This window comes from Acanthopagrus latus, chromosome 11 (assembly GCF_904848185.1).
Source record: "Acanthopagrus latus isolate v.2019 chromosome 11, fAcaLat1.1, whole genome shotgun sequence".
Lineage (NCBI taxonomy): Eukaryota > Metazoa > Chordata > Actinopteri > Spariformes > Sparidae > Acanthopagrus > Acanthopagrus latus.
In genome coordinates, this window is record NC_051049.1 from 30,681,624 (window position 1) to 30,701,778 (window position 20,155).

Consider the following 20,155-nt stretch of genomic DNA (forward strand, 5'->3'; position numbering starts at 1 on the left):
TTAGTGTCATTAGTAGACTTGGTCAGTACAGCTTACCTGGATCTGGTGTAGGTGGGACATCCTACATGCTGAGTTGTCATAGAACTGAAACAGCTCCCCGAGATTTTGATTGAACTTGTTTCGGAAGTAAGCAACAGCTTCTCCGGCCTGGCCAGCTGCTAGTGCCAGCCTATGCGCAACGCAATGGATGGCAACTAGCAGCTTGCTCTGGCCCTTGAGAAGTGTTGCCACTCCATTCCTCTTTCCTGGAAGACATTGAAGGCAAGTTGTGAGTACTTTTCATGTGCCATGAGAAATGAAATGACAACTTTATAAGCAATGGATTCTTTACAATAACTCACTCATTATTTGAAATTGACTGCTACCCACCTGTAATTACAGGCACGCCATCACTGCCAAGCCCCATCAGTTTCTGCACATCCAAGCCCTTCTTCTATATCCAGGCCAGGATGGCAGAACTGATGGTGTTGGCTTTGCTGTCATCCACCTCCACCATCCCAGCAAAACAGCTGATGACTTCCCCTCCTGTGATCAACCTGGGGGAAAAAGCATCACAATAAAGCAAACATTTTTGGCAACTAGTTTCAATCTACATTGCTAGGCTTACTTTTTTTACTTAATGTTAATCAACATAAAAACTTAAGACTTACCATGTGCGCAGCACCAATTCTTTCGTCGTTGTAATGTCTGTCGTCTCGTCCACCTGCAGACCGAAGTAGGTGGAGCCTGCAAGTAACCTGCTGTGTTCCGCTTGTAGCTGGTCTGCCATCACTTGTTTAATTTTGTTTGTGGTAAGGAAGTACATTGTGTTAATGTTGATCAAAAAGCAAGATAGTTTTAAAATCCACTCAAAGGTATGTAAAAATTTCAAAAATCAGTTCCACACCTGTAGGAGCTCCTGGAGGATGCGCTCGCTCCTGTACATCGCATTTCCACCCTGGGATAGATGTAAAAAGACATCACATCCCAGGTGGTCTCTAGCGAGTCCACGAGCGATGAAAACGTTGTGTGCGCTATCTCTTCCTTAGCCAGGAAGTACAACGTCTGCATCACCTTGGTGAGAGCTTCTCTCTGGAGGGAAACCTTTAGAAACACAGGAGATAAGAACAGGGGATGATTAGCAAGCTAGACACCTGTTGCACATATAGTCAGTCAGTCTAGTACAGACAAGGACATGGTACGGCGCACGAAGAAAGTACCGCACCTTTTGCACATCCTATAATTATAGGATCAAATTGATTGTAGTCATAAAAATGTTGTATTCTTACCTCACATTGAAACACCTGGGCAATGCCCCCATTTCTCTCCGAAACCAGGCGGGCTGTTTCTTTCCATACAGCCTGTTTGTGTTGGAACAAAGGGGCATGCTTGGTGATGTTGTCAATCCTCAGGCATGCAAATGGATCCTTCGTCCAATACATCTGGCCGTTCCACTGTGCTTGGTTGTGGTGCCGACAGATGGAACACAGCAACCCGGTGATGTTGCCATGTTCATCTTGAACAGGCACCAACCACTTGTACTTAGTCCACTTGGGGTCCCATCCAGTCTTGTGTTTTGAAGTATCCATCCATCCATCCATTTTCTTCCGCTTATCCGGGGCCGGGTCGCGGGGGCAGCTGCCTGAGCAGGGACACCCAGACTTCCCTCACCCCGGACACTTCCCCTAGCTCCTCCGGGAGGATCCCAAGGCATTCCCAGGCCAGCCGAGTGACATAGTCACTCCAGCGTGTCCTGGGTCTTCCTCGGGGTCTCCTCCCAGTGGGGCATGCCAGGAACACCTCCCGAGGAAGGCGTCCAGGGGGCATCCGATATAGATGCCCAAGCCACCTTAGCTGACTCCTCTCGATGTGGAGGAGCAGCGGCTCTACTCCGAGCTCCTCCCGAGTGACAGAGCTCCTCACCCTATCTCTAAGGGAGTGCCCCGCCACCCTACGGAGGAAACTCATTTCGGCCGCTTGTATCCGGGATCTTATTCTTTCGGTCATGACCCAAAGTTCATGACCGTAGGTGAGGGTGGGAACGTTCGGCTCAGCTCTCTCTTCACCACGACAGACCGATACAACGACCGCATTACTGCAGCTGCTGCACCGATCCGCCTGTCAATCCCACGCTCCATCCTTCCCTCACTCGTGAACAAGACCCCAAGATACTTAAACTCCTCCAATTGAGGCTGCAAACCGCCCCAGAACATGCTGGAGGTCCTGGCCTGACGGAGCCAACAAGACAACATCGTCCGCAAAAAGCAGAGATGAGATCCATTGGCTCCCGAACCAGACCCCCTCCGGCTCCTGACTGCGCCTAGAAATTCTGTCCATAAAAATAATGAACAGAACCAGTGACAAAGGGTAGCCCTGCCGGAGTCCAACATGCACCGGGAACAGGTCTGACTTACTGCCGGCAATGCGAACCAGACTCCTGCTCCAGTCGTACAGGGACCGCACAGCCCTTAGCAGAGGGCCACTGACCCCGGACTCCCGGAGCACCTCCCACAGAATGCCGCGAGGGACACGGTCAAATGCTTTCTCCAAGTCCACAAAACACATGTGGACTGGTTAGGCAAACTCCCATGAACCCTCAAGCACCCTGCGGAGGGTATAGAGCTGGTCCAGTGTTCCACGGCCAGGGCAAAAACCGCATTGTTCCTCCTGAATCCGAGGTTCGACTATCGGCCGAATTCTCCTCTCCAGTACCCTGGACTAGACTTTCCCAGGGAGGCTGAGGAGTGTGATCCCCGATAGTTGGAACACACCCTCCAGTCCCCCTTTTTAAATAGAGGGACCACCACCCCAGTCTGCCAGTCCAGAGACAGAGTCCCCAACTGCCACGCGATGCTGCAGAGACGTGTCAGCCAAGACAGCCCCACAACATCCAGCGACTTGAGGTACTCAGGGCAGATCTCATCCACCCCCGGTGCTTTGCCACCAAGGAGCTTCCCAACTACCTCAGTGACTTCGGCCCGGGTGATGAATGAATCCACCTCCGAGTCCCCAGCCCCTGCTTCCTCTATGGAAGGTGTGTCAGTGGGATTGAGGAGATCCTCAAAGTATTCCTTCCACCGCCCGACGATATCCCCAGTTGAGGTCAACAGCTCCCCACCCCCACTGTAAACAACGTCGGTGGAGACCTGCTTCCCCTTCCTGAGGCGCCGGATGGTTTGCCAGAATTTCCTTGAGGCTGACCGGTAGTCCTCCTCCATGGCCTCCCCGAACTTTTCCCAGACCCGAGTTTTTGCTTCCGCGACCGCCTGTGCCGCAGCACGCTTGGCTTGCTGGTACCCATCAGCTGCCTCAGGAGTCCACCGAGCCAGCCATGCTCAATAGGACTCCTTCTTCAGCTTGAAAGCATCCCTTACTCCCGGTGTCCACCACCGGGTTCGGGGATTGCCACCACGACAGGCACTGGGGACTTTACGGCCACAGCTCGTCACAGCCGCGTCAACAATGGAAGTGGAGAACATGGTCCATTCGGACTCAATGTCCCCAGCCTCCCTCGGGATCTGGTCAAAGCTCTCCCGGAGGTGGGAGTTGAAGACTTCCCTGACAGAGGGTTCCGCCAGACATTCCCAGCAGACCCTCACAATACGTTTGGGTCTGCCGCATCTGTCCAGCTTCCTCCCCTGCCAGCGGATCCAATTCACCACCAGGTGGTGATCAGTTGACAGCTCAGCCCCTCTCTTCACCCGAGTGTCCAAGACATACGGCCGGAGGTCAGATGACACGACCACAAAGTCGATTATTGACCTCCGGCCTAGGGCATCCTGGTGCCACGTGCAATGATGGACATCCTTATGCTTGAACATGGTGTTCGTTATGGACAAACTGTGACTAGCACAGAAGTCCAATAATAAAACACCACTCCAGTTGAGATCGGGGAGGCCGTTCCTCCCAATCACACTCCTCCAGGTAACACTGTCGCTGCCTACATGAGCGTTGAAGTCCCCCAGTAGAACGACGGAGTCCCCGGTTGGAGCACTCTCCAGTACCCCTCCCAGGGCCTCCAAGAAGACCGGGTACTCTACACTGCTGTTCGGCCCGTAGGCCGAAACAACAATGAGAGACCTACCCCCGGCCCGAAGGCGCAGGGAAACGATCCTCGCGTTCACTGGGGAAAACTCCAACACGTGGGGGCTGAGCTGAGGAGCTATAAGCAAGCCCACACCAGCTCGATGTGGTGTGGTGTGTTTTGAAGTACTAACATATAAATAAAAAATATTTTAGCATTGTTTCTTGCCTGACTCTATGATGAAATTCAGAATTGTTGATTAGTGAAATTCCAGTCTTTTTCACACATCACCCCTGCGTAATTTAAATTTGAAAAATTTGAATTCCCAAGTAACAATATCATTAAGATAGGGGCATTCACTTCAAAGAGTGAAATTGTCACCTTGTCCTTGTGGTTCAGATTTTGACACCCCTCAGTATTATTAAAAAAAAATTGAGTAACAAAAGGTTTAGCTTTACTCCCTTGAAAAAAAATTCAAGTGCTCATCATGCTACTCTTCCTTTCTAGTCTAGTGCCAAAATTTCAAAGAATGAAAGTTTGTCTCGGTACCTCAAAAAGTTCGATTTTCTTTCTCCCGTTTTCTTCATGAAGGCTTCCCTGTTTACTGTCACAGGAGCAGCAGCATTGTTGTAAGCCAGTTGTGTGCCGGTCTCTGCCTCCGTGTTTCTCGGCACCGGACCACCCCGCTCCCCAGACGGACCGTCAACTGCAGTGCCTCGAACGTTGGGGCGTTTTTCTGGCTGCTCCTCCTCAGCTACACGGGCGCTGGTCACTGCCAATGATGCGCCAAAAACGCAGAGATCGTCCTCTGATCATTGGGTTTGTAATACTTGCGTTTTGTCATGCTTCGTCTCGATATAAACAGGAAGTGTATGTGAAAATGCCCCACAAAAATATCCCTTTAAACACTGTTTTAATCCAACTATGAGAAATCCGATCTGGTCCGATTTTAGTCAGACTAAGGTGTATACATGATTCTTAAAAATCCGATTATAGTCGGTCTAACCCAGTCATTTTTCTCAAGTGTCATGTAAACGCACTGTTTATAAGAGCTGGGCAGTATTTCATTGACATGTATTTGTATTAGAGTATTTTGCTGGGCAGAGGAAGATAAGTTACAACTTGTGACATAATGCTTAAAGAGCTTGTATTTGTGTGTTTGAAATACTTCAATACATTATGTTAAAGCTGCTGTGAGCATTGTTGTCATTTTAGCTAACTTCATGTCCAGTTTGTGGAGAGCAGTACCCTCTCTCTCTTTGTCTCTATCTTTTCTTCAAGCACTTCCCATTTCATCTTGGCCTGTTTGGTAATAAGCTGTCACCAGGAGTGCTGGCATTGATAGCTTTATGTGACCCTCCAGAACAAGAGGATCCTGCTCTCTGTGTGTTCATCAGGACCACCTCTTTCTGTCCTGATTAGATGAGGAGGGCAGAGATACTAGAAGATTGATTTTGTCTTTTACTGAATGAGCAGGGGGATGAGAGGCATGTGTTACTGACTAAACACTCTCTAACAGTGATGTAATCAAATTGTATCACTTACAGCAGATTTAATATGTCAGTTCATGCTCAAAAGGAACAAATTTCACTCCTGAGGTTTAACAGTAGAAAATCACTTTATGTAACATAAACAGTTTAACAGTTAATGTCTTCACAGTCTCTGACTTAAGATCAGCCGGTCTCCCTGCTGATGTGTACTACACAGTACTAGTTTATTTCGCTTTTTCTCTGGACCCTGTTCACTGCAGTACAAAGCTGAGTGGCTCTCTACTTCTCCAAACTGAGGCTGCGCTGATCAGTGATTACAGTAGGGAACAGATCGACTATAGATATGTACTTTATATGACCCCACTTCAAAAACCCTGAACTATCCCTTTAAGGTATGTCTTAGCATTGGTCTCTGCAGTGATTGGCTCTGGTGCGCACGTGGCTCTGGTGTGCAGTGATTGGCTAGTGGAATTCATAAAGCATTTCTGACATAATATTTTAATGGTATCATTGTAGTCCAAACAAATCTGACGTTGCACACCCTTGAGCCATGCAGCAGCCATGTTGAAAATCTCAGGTCAGTCTGATCCTGATCTGCAGAGACATTTGAGGCACACATACACAGACAGACAGAGATTCCTTGCTTTTATAGAGAGATGGTGCATTCATACATTCAGTTAGAAATGGTTGTTTGGATATTTTAAATAAAACTAGACAAATTGCATTTCCTGCGAAAATACAGTGTGAATGCTGAAGGCTGAAGGGAAATCTGCTGAATGTACTGCTGAAAAGCTGAAAAAGTTGAAAAGTTAAAGGCAGAAAGAGCATAAAAAGCTGAACACGTTGATAGCTGAACAGTTTCTGTAGCTGAACATGAAGCTGAATGTATAAAGAAGCTCAAAAGGCAGAGAGATTAATATTTTCAAAAGATGAAAAGACAGAAAAGCTGAAGAGGGCTGAAAGAGTTTTAAAAGTTGAACTTTTTCAAAGCTGAACATGAAGCGGAATGTTTAAAGGAGTTGAAAAGGCAGAAAGATGAATATCTGAAAAGGCTAAAAAGGTGTAGAGCAAGAGGGCCAAAAGAGCGTGAAAAGGAGAAAAAGGACAGAAAAGGCAGAAAGGTTGTAGAATAAGAGGGCAGAAATAGCTCAAAAGGGTGAAAAAAGGCTGAAAAAGTGGAAAGTTAAAGGCAGAAAGAGCTTTAAAAGTTGAACATACTGATCGCCGAACAGTTTCTGTCACGGAACATGAAGCAGAATGTATAAAAAAGCTTCAAAGGAACAAAGATGAATATTTTATAAGATAAAAAGGCAGAAAAGCTGACGAAGGCTGAAAGAGTTTAAAAAGTTGAACATTTTCATATCTGACCATGAAGCAGAATGTTTGAAGGAGCTGAAAAGGCTAAAAAGGTCTAGAGCAACAGGGCAGAAAGAGGTTAAAAATGTGAAAAAAGACTGGAACGGTGGAAAGTTAAAAGGAGAAAGAACTGAAAAAGGTGAAAAAACACTGAAAAGGTTGAAAGTTAAAGGTAAAAAGAGCTTAAAATGGCTGCATCATCTATGTAAAGTAAAAGATGTTGGATTCAAATCCAGCTGAAGAGAATTCTTTCTCCAGTGTTCCAGCTGCTCTCCAATCAAGTGATTGTGTCACTCACTCTAGCCAACGCAATACACACGCATTCTACAGATACACACCCTGGAGAAGTAACAGAGACAGAGATGAAAATGTCCCCATAAGAATGAATGGGAAAATGCCTCACAAACCCCTGCAATTTTAGAAAAAATGTTAATAGTTAGGGTCAAAATTTCTATATGGTGAGTAAGAGGAGATATTGCTGAACTCGGTCATCTGGTTTTTATTTCTGGAAAGTGAGAAATGAGGGCACAAACGCGAGAGACATATCAGGTACTGTCTGCTGTCCTCTAGAAATTTAGGCTCAAAATTAACATTGCAGCTTATGGGGCAGCTGCTTCACTTCTTGTCGCTCGAGGGCTTCCACATCCAAAACTGTAACTCATACATCTAAAATGAGACCATCTTCTGAAAGCCAACAAGTTTTCCTAAATTTCTATGTATACATTGTCTATGTTGAGTAAAAGGTTTGGGATCTAAATTAAGCTGAAGAGAATTTTTTTCTTGATCAGCTTCAGCTGCTCTACATTCTAGCGATGATGTCATGCACTCTAGCTGACGCAATACACACCCATTATAAAGTCAGAAGACGGGCTAAAAGTTCTTCAAACTAAAACTGTGATTAGTTCAAAACCTTACAATATCTTTAAAAACTGAATACAAGCCCAATAGTTCAAGGTTGGGTGACTCTTTTAAAGTTGGAATGGTGTCTCTAGCTCAAAGCATGAGGGAGAAGAAGAGGTTGAAAGTTGAGGATGGTCTGTGGTGAGGACGAAGGCGAAGGGGCTCTGGATGCTGGCAGAAGGGGCATGGTCTGAAACGCAGTGAATACCAGGGACGTGGGCTGAGGTGCACTGGAGACTGGCGACGAAGGCGTTGTCGCAGGCTGGAACCCACGGAAGGCCGGCAACATAGGCAAAGGCGCAGGCTGGAAACTGCTGGAGACCGGTGACCAAGGTGTAGGCGCGGCCTCGAACTCGCTGGAGGTCAGCGACAAAGGCGCAGGCGCGGCCTGGAACTTGCCGGAGGCCGGCGACGAAGACGTAGGCGCGGCCTGGAATTCGCTGGAGGCTGGCGATGAAGGCGTAGGCGCGGCCTGGAACTTGCTGGAGGCCGGCGACGAAGGCAAAGGCGCGGGCTGGAACCCCCTGGAGGCTGGCAGCGAAGGCGAAGGCGCGGGCTGGAACCCCCTGGAGGCTGCCGACGTAGACGAAGGCGAAGGCGTAGGTGCGGGCTGGGACCCCCTGGAGGCTGGTGGCGAAGGCGCGGGCTGGAACCCCCTGGAGGCTGGCGACGAAGGCGTGGGCTGAGCCCCACTGGAGGCCGGTGGCGAAGGCGAAGGCAAAGGTGCGGGCTGGAACCCCCTGGAGGCTGGCGTCGAAGGCGTGGGCTGAGACCCACTGGAGGCCAGTGGCGAAGGCGTGGACTGAAACCCACTGGCAACCGGTGGCGAAGGCGTGGACTGAGACCCACTGGCGACCAGACCACTGGCTGGGAAACCCTTAAGGGTCTTGGCCGGACCACCGACAGAGTTTTGCCGGGAGCTGGTGGCCTGGGAGCCAATGAAGGGTCTCTGGCAACAAACAACCTCGGCCGGACCCCTGACCGAGGAGCAGGCACTGGACTCGGCCAGGTCTCCGACCGAGGACCAGACACTGGACTTGGCGTGAGACTTGGCTGGGCCTCCGACCGAGGAGCAGGCAGTGGACTTGGCGTGAGACTCGGCCGGGCCTCCGACCGAGGTGCAGGCACTGGACTTGGCGTGAGACTCGGCCGGGCCTCCGACCGAGGTGCAGGCACTGGGCTTGGCGTGGGACTCGGCTGGGCCTCCGACCGAGGAGCAGGCACAGGGCTTGGCGTGGGACTCGGCCGGGCCTCCGACCGAGGACCAGACACTGGACTTGGCGTGAGACTCGGCCGGGCCTCCGACCAAGGAGCAGGCAGTGGACTTGGCGTGAGACTCGGCCGGGCCTCCGACCGAGGTGCAGGCACTGGACTTGGCGTGGGACTCGGCCGGGGCTCCAACCGAGGAGCAGGAACTAGGCTTGGCTTGGGCCTCGGCTGGGCCTCCAACCGAGGAGCAGGCACTGGACTTGGCATGGGACTCGGCCGGTCCTCCAACCGAGGTGCAGGAACAGGCACTGGACTTGGCGTGGGACCCGAGTCCCATGCCAAGTCCAGTGCCTGTTCCTGCACCTCGGCCCGGCCGAGCCTCCGACCGAGGTGCAGGAACTGGCCTCGGCCGGGCCTCCGACCGAGGTGCAGGAACAGGCCTCGGCCGGCCCTCCGACCGAGGTGCAGGAACAGGTGCAGGAACTAGAATTGGCGTGGGCCTCGGCCGGTCCTCCGACCGAGGTGCAGGAACTAGACTTGGCGTGGGCCTCGGCCGGTCCTCCGACCGAGGTGCAGGAACTGGCCTCATCTGGACCGCCGACTGAAGACCACTGGCAGGTGTCGACCGGACCGCCGACTGGGGGCCACTGGCAGGTGTCGACCAGAACGCCGACTGGGGGCTGGGCTGGGAGCTTGGCTGTGGCTGAGGCCTGGGCTGGGAGCTCGGCTGTGGCTGAGGCCTGGGCTGGGAGCTCGGCTGTGGCTGTGGCTGTGGCTGTGGCTGCGGCTGCGGCCTGGGCTGGGAGCTCGGCTGTGGCTGCGGCCTGGGCTGGGAGCTCGGCTGTGGCTGAAGCATGGTGGCTTGCCACCACCTGAGAGTCCACGGCATAAAGGTTCGCAACCAAATCCGTTCTGAATTTAACCAGCTCTGCTATAACAAGTCCGACTCAAGGGAGTTCCTTCAACCAAGGCCTAATAAATAGTTCCGTGTCAAAGTCTGCAATGGCCTTTAACTTCTCCCCTGTGTCAGCCTTGCCGCTCAATATCTCCACCATTTTGTTCCCTAGCCTACAAATAAGTATACTGTCTGGTGGATCCATTTCTGGTCCAGTCATTCTGTCAGGTTGGGGTTTAAAGGGAAAACTATGGAAGGGAAAGGTGGACCCAAATGCAGTACACACGGGAGGCAAGATAAGGAAAACAAAAGGCGAGCTTTATTTAAAAGTTGTTTACAAAAACCAAAAGCAGACAAACAGGGATGAAAAACAAAGTAGCAACCAAGAACGAGACAAAGTAGCAAAGCAAAACCTGCAAGACAAAGTAGCAAATCAGAAATCAAAGTTCAACTCAAACAACAGAAACCAGAAATCAAAATCCAAAGAACACATACCATTCATGAAGAGCGTGGACAAGAGCATGGACAAGAGCATAGACAAGAGCATGGACAAGAGCATGGACAAGAGCAAACAGAAAACAATGACCGGACAAGGAGTGAGGGGAACACAGAGACTAAATACACAGACACTAATGACATGACGAGGAACAGGTGAGGAGAGAGGAAGAAGGAAGCCAGGTGTGATGACGAGGGGGAGGAGCACAGAGGAACAGACCAGGAGGGAACAAGACAACAGACAGAGGGAGCCAGAGGGGAGAACACAGGAGAACTTAAAGGACACATGAGGGCATGGAAAAATCAGAACATGAGACACAAGACAAGGAAAAAACAAAACACATAACACAACAAGACATAGAAAAAAAGGACATGAAATCAAAACCCAAAACCAAAAACCAGATACAAGGACAACACAACAGGAGACATGACAGCTTCATGAAGAAGGCACAACCACTGACAGCTAAATTGTGAGTTTTCAGAATAGCATTTAGCTCCTGTTATTAATCCAGTGGGTAAACTATGATACTTGTGTCTAAGTGACAGGAATTAGCTCTCAGTAGCCATGGCACTGTGATAATCAGAGAATGAATTATCAACAAGCTCTTTTGATGAGTAAAGATTCATTGTATCTTGTATTAAAGAGAGGGAAAGCTGGTAGAGTTGTTTATTAGATGGCTGACTAGTGCTTCTGTTTATAGGTGTTGTTGCTGTTATTCTTTTTTCAGATGGAAAAACCTGGTGGAGGCAGGAGGTGTCGACTACCCAGCATCATGTAAAGAACTGGAAGGTGAGCCTGAGTTTGTGAATGCATGAGAATCAGAAGTAAAAGTAGGCCAGTAGGGTTTGTTGGCAGACTGTCATATATGTTTCATCATCAGCCTGTTTCCATTATACTGATCTGGCCCCTAAGTTGCTGCCAGCCACCGCAGAGAAACTCATTCCATAAGTGATGTTAAAATATTAACCCAACCTGCACAGCGAGAAGGTGTCTCATGTCAATTAAGTAATTAAAGAGGTGCAGGTGATGGCTGAGGGTAGACAGGGCTTATGTAGGCTCAAAGCCAGACACTGGGAAGCCAGGCACAATTTCCATGTCAAAGAGCTGATTGGATGGGATAGATCGCTGACCCAGGTCAGCTTTCAGTTTGCTCAATGTATGTAACACTGTATATCAAAACATTCAATGCAAATACCAAAAACTGCATGTCTCTACACTGTGAATTCTAAATAGTTTTTAACCTTATTGACAAAATGCAAACTAGTTTTCTTTTAAAACAGTTAATATAGATATACTGAAATAACTAAGTCGTTTCTGTATGTGTATTCTCAACAACAAATAAAAAAATGAGCTCACTAAGCTACTGAAAGTTTCTAAGGTGTTTCACCATTGGCTCTTGCACGTAACTCAGCCACACCTGATGGATGTTAATGAGAGCCCCCTTAATGACAGCAGCACTACAGTCCATCAGGACAACTCTTGCACAACTTACACTTACACAACCTGTGTTGGCTTTTACTGCTTTATTTTTTTCACAGTGAATGTTTTATTGATAACAATGCCCTGTCATTTTCTTATATTCTTTAAATGATATTTTATTGACTTTTTGGAAAAAACAAAGGGAATAAAACATACTTGACTGCATCTGGTAGGAGCACATTGTGGGATGAAAAATAACACACAACACATGGGAGCATTACATGGTACATAACATGGACAGTTCATATAGCTTAGATATGTCAAATAGATTAGTGAATACAGCAGGAAGGCAGAACAACAAGATACCTAGGAGGGAAATTAGGCCTTCAAAGGGGTACCAGAAGGATGTCAAGTCCACATTGCCTCACCGCATTCGTATTAAATCTGCTGTGCACTCTGGGAGATGGTTTAGAAAGGGCAGCTACAACTTATCAAAGATCTTCTTATTCCCTGTCAAAACTGAGCTCAAGACTGGTTAACAGTTTGAGGTCTGGTCTTAGTCCATTGGAATAAAATGCATCTTCTTACTAATACAAGGTGTTTGTTCAGTAGTTTTTGCTGGACACTAGTCAAAGGGAACCCTTCCCCTGAGATACCTCTGGTATCTCAGTGGAAGGGAAGGGTGGTATCTCAAAGACTCAAGATTCACAGTGTTTATTGTCATATGCAAAGTAACAGTAGTATGTTTCTCTGTACAATGACATTCTTCTTTGCTGTCCACAGACAGTCCCACCTTCAAACACAGCCTTATTTGGCCATCCATGAAAAAGCTACTTAACCTCCCACTTTGCTATAGAGATACATACTTCCTACGGGCAATGCACTAGTGATTTAAATGCAAGAGAGTGAGCATGCAGCATGGGACGTACCTGACTGTTAATCCAGGGCTTCTGGTTGGGAAACTTCTTGACTTGTATGATGGGCACGATCTTGTCAACATGAGTGCTAATACACCCAGTCACATACTCAGCATAATTCTGTATGCTGACAGAGGATCCTTCAGAATAGGTGCAGATAGGTACCTCCACATCTGGCCAACAGTGCTTATAAACAGTCCTTAGATGTCCACACCACAATGCAGACACACCTCCCCTTTAGCCTTACCTGAGGCTGCAGTCCGGTTTCCTCAGTGTTCGGACTGAGTGTGTAGCTGAACGGCGCAGTCTGTGACTTTGTCTGCGGGGGTGGACAATGTTTAGTAGCTCTGGTATAGAGCCAGTAAAATCAAAAAGGCTGTGTGAGGTGTCGATGTCCAGCAATGCCTGTCTGGTGTATGTTAGAAGTGCATGGCATGTGTTCCATGCAGAGAATGCAAAAACATACAAAAAAGAAAAAAAAAAGTCAGCATTCCAAAGTGCAGCGAACAAACGCGTGACAGTTCTTGAAAGTCAATGGGCCTCATTCATGAACCGTTCTTACAAACCAATTTGTTCTTAAGTCCCACTTACAAAGATTTTCCGAAGACTGTGGCATTCATGATTTTTTTCTTATCCAGGATTTATTCTCAGGTAAGAACAAATCCTACGAACACTCAGGAGTACTCTTACACACATTTCAGTACCAACATGTTTGCATGGTTGTGTTTTCTTCTCTTGTGCAGTTCAATAAAATACAATATTACAGTGATAATGTTGTCATATTTATTTATCTATTCATTCATTTCATCTTTTTGGTAGGAACACAGCTGCGAACAATTCTGAGGCTTACAAACAAGCTGATGAATCTGACGGAGGGTTTTCTTAAGGAACCTCTAAAGAACAACTTAAGAAAGAATCAAAGAAGATTCTTAAGAAGATATTGGTGAATGAGGCCCATTGACTTCTCCACACCATGTTCTTACAAATGTTTCACAATCGAAATCTTGTTAAGAAATTAAGAGATTCTCTCCACTGAAATGTTAGAGGGCTTTCAATACGAAACAGATACAGGAAATGTTGGGTTTGTTTTAACAGAACAATGCAGCAACATTAACAGGTCTAACATGAGCAGTCGGTCAAAAAGAGGTTTCTTACTGCAGGCTCCAAAAACATCATGTAAAGCTAAAAGGCTGCAGCACTGCATGCTCCAGTTCATTACTGATGAGAATCTTTTCTTGTGAACGTTGGTCTGAGTAGTCTAGTGACACTGTGTTCACATCTCAGCTTTACTACACAATAACAAATCATAAGCACCCCACTTACCTGTGGAGCTAAGCTAATCAGCTATCTCCTGGCTCCTGCTAACTAGCCATATGCTGCTATTTCTCTCCACCATAAGTTACACCTGACAAATTCTCAAAGTTTGATTGGCACAAAATCAAACTGGGTGAAGCTTGTTCACCAGACCAAACAGACCTACTCAACCTTATTTGTGACCCATATCTATGTTTGTTGCTAGGTGCGGTTTCTAGTGGCTGAAGTAACAAATAATTATTACATCTGCAAAGGAGGGGGTAGTAAGTAGTGAAGAAGTACTTAAGAGAGTGAAAAGTCTTTATAGGGAGGTCAGGGATGAATGGCCAGGTTAAACAAGCAGAGGACTTTCATTCAGGAGACTGCTGTTCATGTCCAGTGTGAAACCAGAAGTCAACGCTGACTTCTTTTAGTTACGTCATGTATGTAACATAACAAAAGTTACTAACTTACATATGTTTGTAACTGAAATTACAGAAGTGATGTCAGGATTTAAACCCAAAAGACAATGTTATGCTAAACCTCATCAAGCAGTTTTCTTGCCTAAATCTAACCAAACTGTGACTGTACAACAAAGCTTTGGTAGGCCTGTCACTGGTATGCTGCAACAGTCATGTTGTTTTGGGAGACACTGACAGACTATTAAGTTGTTAAATGATGAGGATGTGTTGCTGCCGTCAGCTAACAGGGCCACTTAGTTGCACAACTAGTTGCTGCAGCCAAAAAAATCTACCACCATATAGTGAGCTGCAGTTAGCAGTTTTGCTGCCCCCTAAAGTTTTGGAGTTACTTTTGAAGTCTGGCTATTTCTTACAAATTACACATTCAAAGAAAAACAGCTTCCATTCTCCTAAAATGATCATTATTCAGGGTGGTTTAACTGAGAACAGTGCTATGTGTTTTAGGGATGCTATGATCATACTCGCACAGTTATACAATCACACCTGGAAGTGGCTCTTTACAACTACAATGTGACCTGCCAGCCACTGAGCAGCTCCAGGGGGGCATCATGCTCAAGGACACCTCAATGGTGGTAAAAGAGAGACAAGTGCTGTCTTCTACTTTACTGCCAACTCATACCCTGCTGGATCTAGGGATTGTTTTGTGCTCTTTGCAACAGCTGATTGCAGTTGCTCCTTCGAAATTGTGATTCAAATCCACAATAAAGCTGTCTGTATCAGAACTATTTCAGAAAAAAGTATTCCTCTGAACAGATTTTTGGGGCACTAGCTGGTGGTTTATTACATCCTGATCTACTTGATGGACTTCCATCTCTGCCTCCATTAGGTAAAATGATATCTCATTTAACTGTTTAGCAGACGACAGCTAGCTGGACCTCCCCTTCCAACCCAGTGACCATACTAAATTCGAATAATTTGACTTCCACTTCTGGCACAGAACATATCTAGAATTAGCTGAATGTATATTCATTCATCAGGAGATATTATACAATAAAATAGTATGTATATACCTAATTACAATTTAGAATGCAGGTCTTTTACTTCTTAGATCATAATTTTTATACTGTGATATATTACTTCAGTTCTTCCACATGTGCTTTTTGTGCCTAAGGAGAGGCTTTTCATTGAAATATTTGGCATCCTTACTTTTGCTAAAGTACCACTGAATCAGGGATTCTTGTGCTCTCAGTACTTAGGTGTTCCAGTGAAACATTACATTTCACTCTGAGTGCATGCGTCTTTGCTGCAGATTTTCTACTGTTTTATGATAGGATTTACTATGAAGCACAAGTGAATCATTGAATCTCCTAGCACATTCTGCCATCCAGTTGACCAAAGTGACTCCAGTATGTGTTTCTTGATGTTGTCAGGTGATGCTGTGGGTGGTGGCGTCATTGCTGACACTGGTGGAAGTGTTTTCTGTTGATGACAATAAGGAGGCTCAGTCAGACATCCAGCGTGTCTTTAGCCAGCTGTGGTCTTCTGCTGAGGGTCTGGAACAGGACAGGAGCATCCACACACCCTGGCCTCAAGCTGTTGGTTAGTAACTTATCTTCTTATTTCATCAGCATGGTATCAGCAGACCTACAATCTACCTCTTCTTCTTCTTGGTTTACTTTTTTATGGTCAAACTTGACTTGAAGTCTGAGCAGGTCAGTAGTTCTGCACATTTACTGCAAAGACGTGATGAGGTGGGGTTAGATAACACACCATGGAACAATGATGAAATGCAGATTTATATTAAAAAATGTGTCAATTTATTGAGATCGAACAAACCAAACTTGAGCTGGTTTTATTGTTATTGTGGTGCCTCATGATTTGCATCTTGAGGTTAGAGAGATATAAATATATCCTAAAAACATACTATAAACCAGTCATGTTTCAGATCCTTATATATAGGTTATTACTAGCATAGAAAACCTAAATATAACCTCCCATTGGAGAGGCGTAAATGATGAAATTTTCTGATAGGGTGAAGAGTTTTTGGCATAGGATAGGATAAATCTCCAGGGAGTGTAAGTCACTTCAGTGTGTCCAGCGACATCTTTATCCACCTGTCAGTCACCATTAATTGGGTACAGAACAGTATGTTCAACATGTCAGTACTGGCTCGTGAGCCGCACATCGCCCTTTAGCCCTGTGCTGGCAGGGCTCTGGAGCACTGGAGGCGGTCCACAAGGGTCAGAAAAGCGACCCTATAAGAAAATGAGAAGGACCACTTTTTTTTACAGCACAGTTCTGTTGTAATATGTCACAAATTACCCTGTAAACACTGTAATAAATGACTAACAGTGAGAAGGACTACTTCATTTTACAGTACTGTTCTGTTGTTATGTTTCACAAATTACCCCTAATAACACTGTAATTTGTAACATTTTACAAAGATCTTGCAAAATGGTGTTTAATAGTGTATTAGGATCTCCAGTTTGGTTTGTAAATACAGTATAATTTGGTATAATAGTGTCTAAGTATAGTAGCATATATTTTAAGTAATAAGACGGTATATGCAGTTTTTGATTACAGCATAATTTGGGTAGGCTATATGGTGTCTAATTACGGTATAACTTTTCTTGTTTACAGTCTAATTAAGATGACATTATTTCTAGCTGTCTAATTTGACACAAAGTACAATTTGTTAATTCTTATTAGCGTCTTGTTTTGTCTCATTTGATAAAAAAAAAAAAAAAAGTAAGGCTTGTGACGTCTTATTGCCGTCTTGTTTTGTCTAATTTGATACAAGGTACGGCCCGTTATGTCTTATTGCCGTCTTGTTTTTTCTAATTTGATACAAAATATGGCCCGTTACATCTTATTGGCATCTTGTTTTTGTCTAATTTGATACAAAGTACGGCTCGTCACGTCTTATTAACGTACGGAAAAATAAAGTGCGACCTGCTTTTATACATATATGTGTGGAAAATAAATACAACAATTAATTAAGCACACTTTTTTGTTTCTCCCAAATGCTGGTGGGGGGGCCAGGTAGGGGGGCCAATCAAATTTCAGGATTAGCCAGTGCCACCCCAGTGGCCATGCTCTTGATCCAGGTGTTTGTATCACAGGTTGATCTGGGTGCCTCACGCTTTGCCACAGCTGACTGACCTCACGCTGAGTTCCGGCTGGATGTCAACGTACTCTGCAGACTGTTTGACGAGCAGGCTGTATGACAGTACAGTTTTCACACCAACTTGGCTTCAGCTTAATAACGATGTATGCGGCTCTGGATCAGACTTCTATCTATCAGACTTTCTGTTAATGTAGCTTGTAAACTGTGATTTGTTGCTCTTTTCTGTACATGCGACATCTATTGCATGTCTGTCAGTCCTGGAAAAGGGATCCCTCCTCTGTGGCTGTTCCTGAGATTTCTTCCGTTGGTTTCTTTTTTACCCTGTTAAAAGGTTGGGTTTTTTTTCCATCAATATGTGAAGTTTTTCCTCACTCGAATTGAGGGTCTAAGGACAGAGGATGTTGTTCACCTGATTGTAAAGCCCAGTGAGGCAATGTGATTGTGATTTTGGGCTATATAGATAAAATTGATTTGATTTGAATGATTTGAACGTAACGTTCAAATGATGAAAGAAATACTTGATGGTAACAGGTGTCACCTGGATGCTGCGCACTCAGCGCTACAGCTAACTGCGGTCTCCACGCTGCTCTCGAGCCACTCGGCGTGAACAAATGCCTCACACTGTTCCACCCATGAGTTGTTTGAAAGTACAGACATTCATGACAAAGATATAGGACTGACAACATGCACTTTTGGACGATTTATAGACGGTTGTGTTTTATCGGACAGTTATCAACACAGTCACCTACACCGTCACTATGTGCTCTGTAGCGCTTGTCTAACAGTGGTTTGCAGGTTGCAGACTCTGGCATCTCTGTGTGGAATAGTAGTGTTCAAGCCACGTCAAAATTAATACACATATACATGACTTGGATCGATGAGCAGAATGTTTTTCCTGGTTAGTAGACATGGCCGAGGACCCCTCTCCTGATGGGATTCTCAAACCACACCTCCAGCACATCTTCCCTCGCCAGTTAAAATGAACGCAAGTTAAACTGCTGTTTCTTCTTCTTCTTCTTCTTCTTCTTCTTCTTCTTCTTCTTCTTCTTCTTATAGGATTTCAGCAGTGTAGATGCTGTTAAGTGTATTACTGCCCTTCACAGGTCAGATTTGGGTCTAAATTCTCACATACAATCCTGTATCTGCAGAAACTGCAACTGCAGAACTGCATTGGAGATCAATTCATATTTCTCAGTGTCCAAAAAAAAATGCAACAGAAAAAGCCTCAACTCCAAGTCCTGTCAATCTAACAAAGAATACCTTTCTCTCTTCCCTATACTTTCTACATTCTAGGAAAACGAGCTTTACTGTTTCAAGGATCTCACATTCACACAAGCCAGAAACATGTTTTCCTATAATGCACAAAGACTTACTTAACCCATAATGGCCCAACCTCAATCTACAGAGTTTCACTGAATCCCAACAGGTTAGAGAATAACATAACCATATTTTCCTAACTTTAGGTTGAACAGAAAAGAAGTGTCTACCCCTGGCTTCCCTTTGCCACCCTCTCTGCCATTCTTTTGTTAAGCCCTCTTTGATTAAAGAGGCCACCCACCACACTCATCCCCATTCCCTGAAGCCAAAAGTCTCTTAAACCCCTCCTTCCCAACCCTAATCTAATTCTAATAATAGTAGCCCTACTACTAATAAAAGAAAAGGGAAAAGAAAAAGTGTCTCAAGCTTGTTGTGTGGCAGCAGGCGTAGAACACGAGCATGTGTGTCATCTACACTTCTCTCAGCGTCTCTCCGGAAATCTCGCTCTGATCCAACTGGAGCTGGTTTGCAAGTTTACAGGGAGCAAAGCTTGGGATTGGGAATCGTTTGCTTTTGTCTGGCTCTCCGATTTGACCAGTCATGCTGTTGACTGCGGTTAGGACCTCCTACCTCATTAACATATGGACACAGATATACAGAAATGAATTAAAGCTGCAAGCAGCGATGAACGGGGCCCTCGCAGTACACGCCGTCGGGGCATGCTGCCGTCTGGGCTTGTTCATGCAACACCTTCTGCTGAGAAAGTTGTTCCTTCATAATTGGTGGCCTGCTATTGCTGGATATAAATAATATAAGCTGAAGTCAGAAAAACTGTGTGAACTGCTGCATGATTCCCCGGACAAAGACTGAGTCGATGGTTTGCTTCTCAAGCTGAAGAAAATGTCCACACGAGGCGTAATGCAATGAAATAGTTTCAGGAAGAAGCTGAAAGTATCATCCTCAAGTAGCCTCACAAACCCTCCAGCTTCCTGCAGAATGGTAGGCTCAAACTCCCGTGATGGTTTCTAAACACTGGATGATGTCACCTTTGTGCTCAAACACAGTGTTCACAGCACAGACGTCCCATTTTACTGTACTTGCTCTTGGGAGTCTGTGTGCTACCACTCTGTCAAGCACACTGGTTCACTTGGGAGATGTTGAAAAAAATCCAGAGAATCCAACCAGGTCAGAGAAGAACAGATTTACTAATGGGATGTGAGATGTCACCTTTTACATGAAGGAAGAGGAAGAAAAATGATTTAAAAAGCTGAAAAGGCAGAAAAGCTGAGAAGTAAGAGGGCTGAAAGAGTTTAAAAAATATGCTGGAGCAGTAGCAGAGCCAAAGTTGAAAATGTGTCCAAAGGAATGAAA

At 45.8% G+C, this 20,155-nt stretch overlaps 1 protein-coding gene across 2 annotated transcripts in view; it reads left to right on the forward strand.

Annotated features, from left to right (window-relative positions):
- The window catches only part of LOC119028828 (artemin), a 76,853-nt gene that overhangs the window by 38,655 nt on the left and 18,043 nt on the right, over nt 1-20,155 (forward strand). Inside the window, exons 1-3 of one of the 2 annotated variants that reach the window (XM_037115149.1) lie at nt 4,622-4,822; nt 11,077-11,138; nt 15,831-15,999. In XM_037115149.1, coding sequence (XP_036971044.1) covers nt 15,834-15,999 — 166 coding nt within the window. In that variant the 5' untranslated portion in view covers nt 4,622-4,822; nt 11,077-11,138; nt 15,831-15,833. Of the gene's footprint in view, nt 1-4,621; nt 4,823-11,076; nt 11,139-15,830; nt 16,000-20,155 lie in introns of those variants that run through there. The other variant, XM_037115148.1, reaches the window with a different exon arrangement.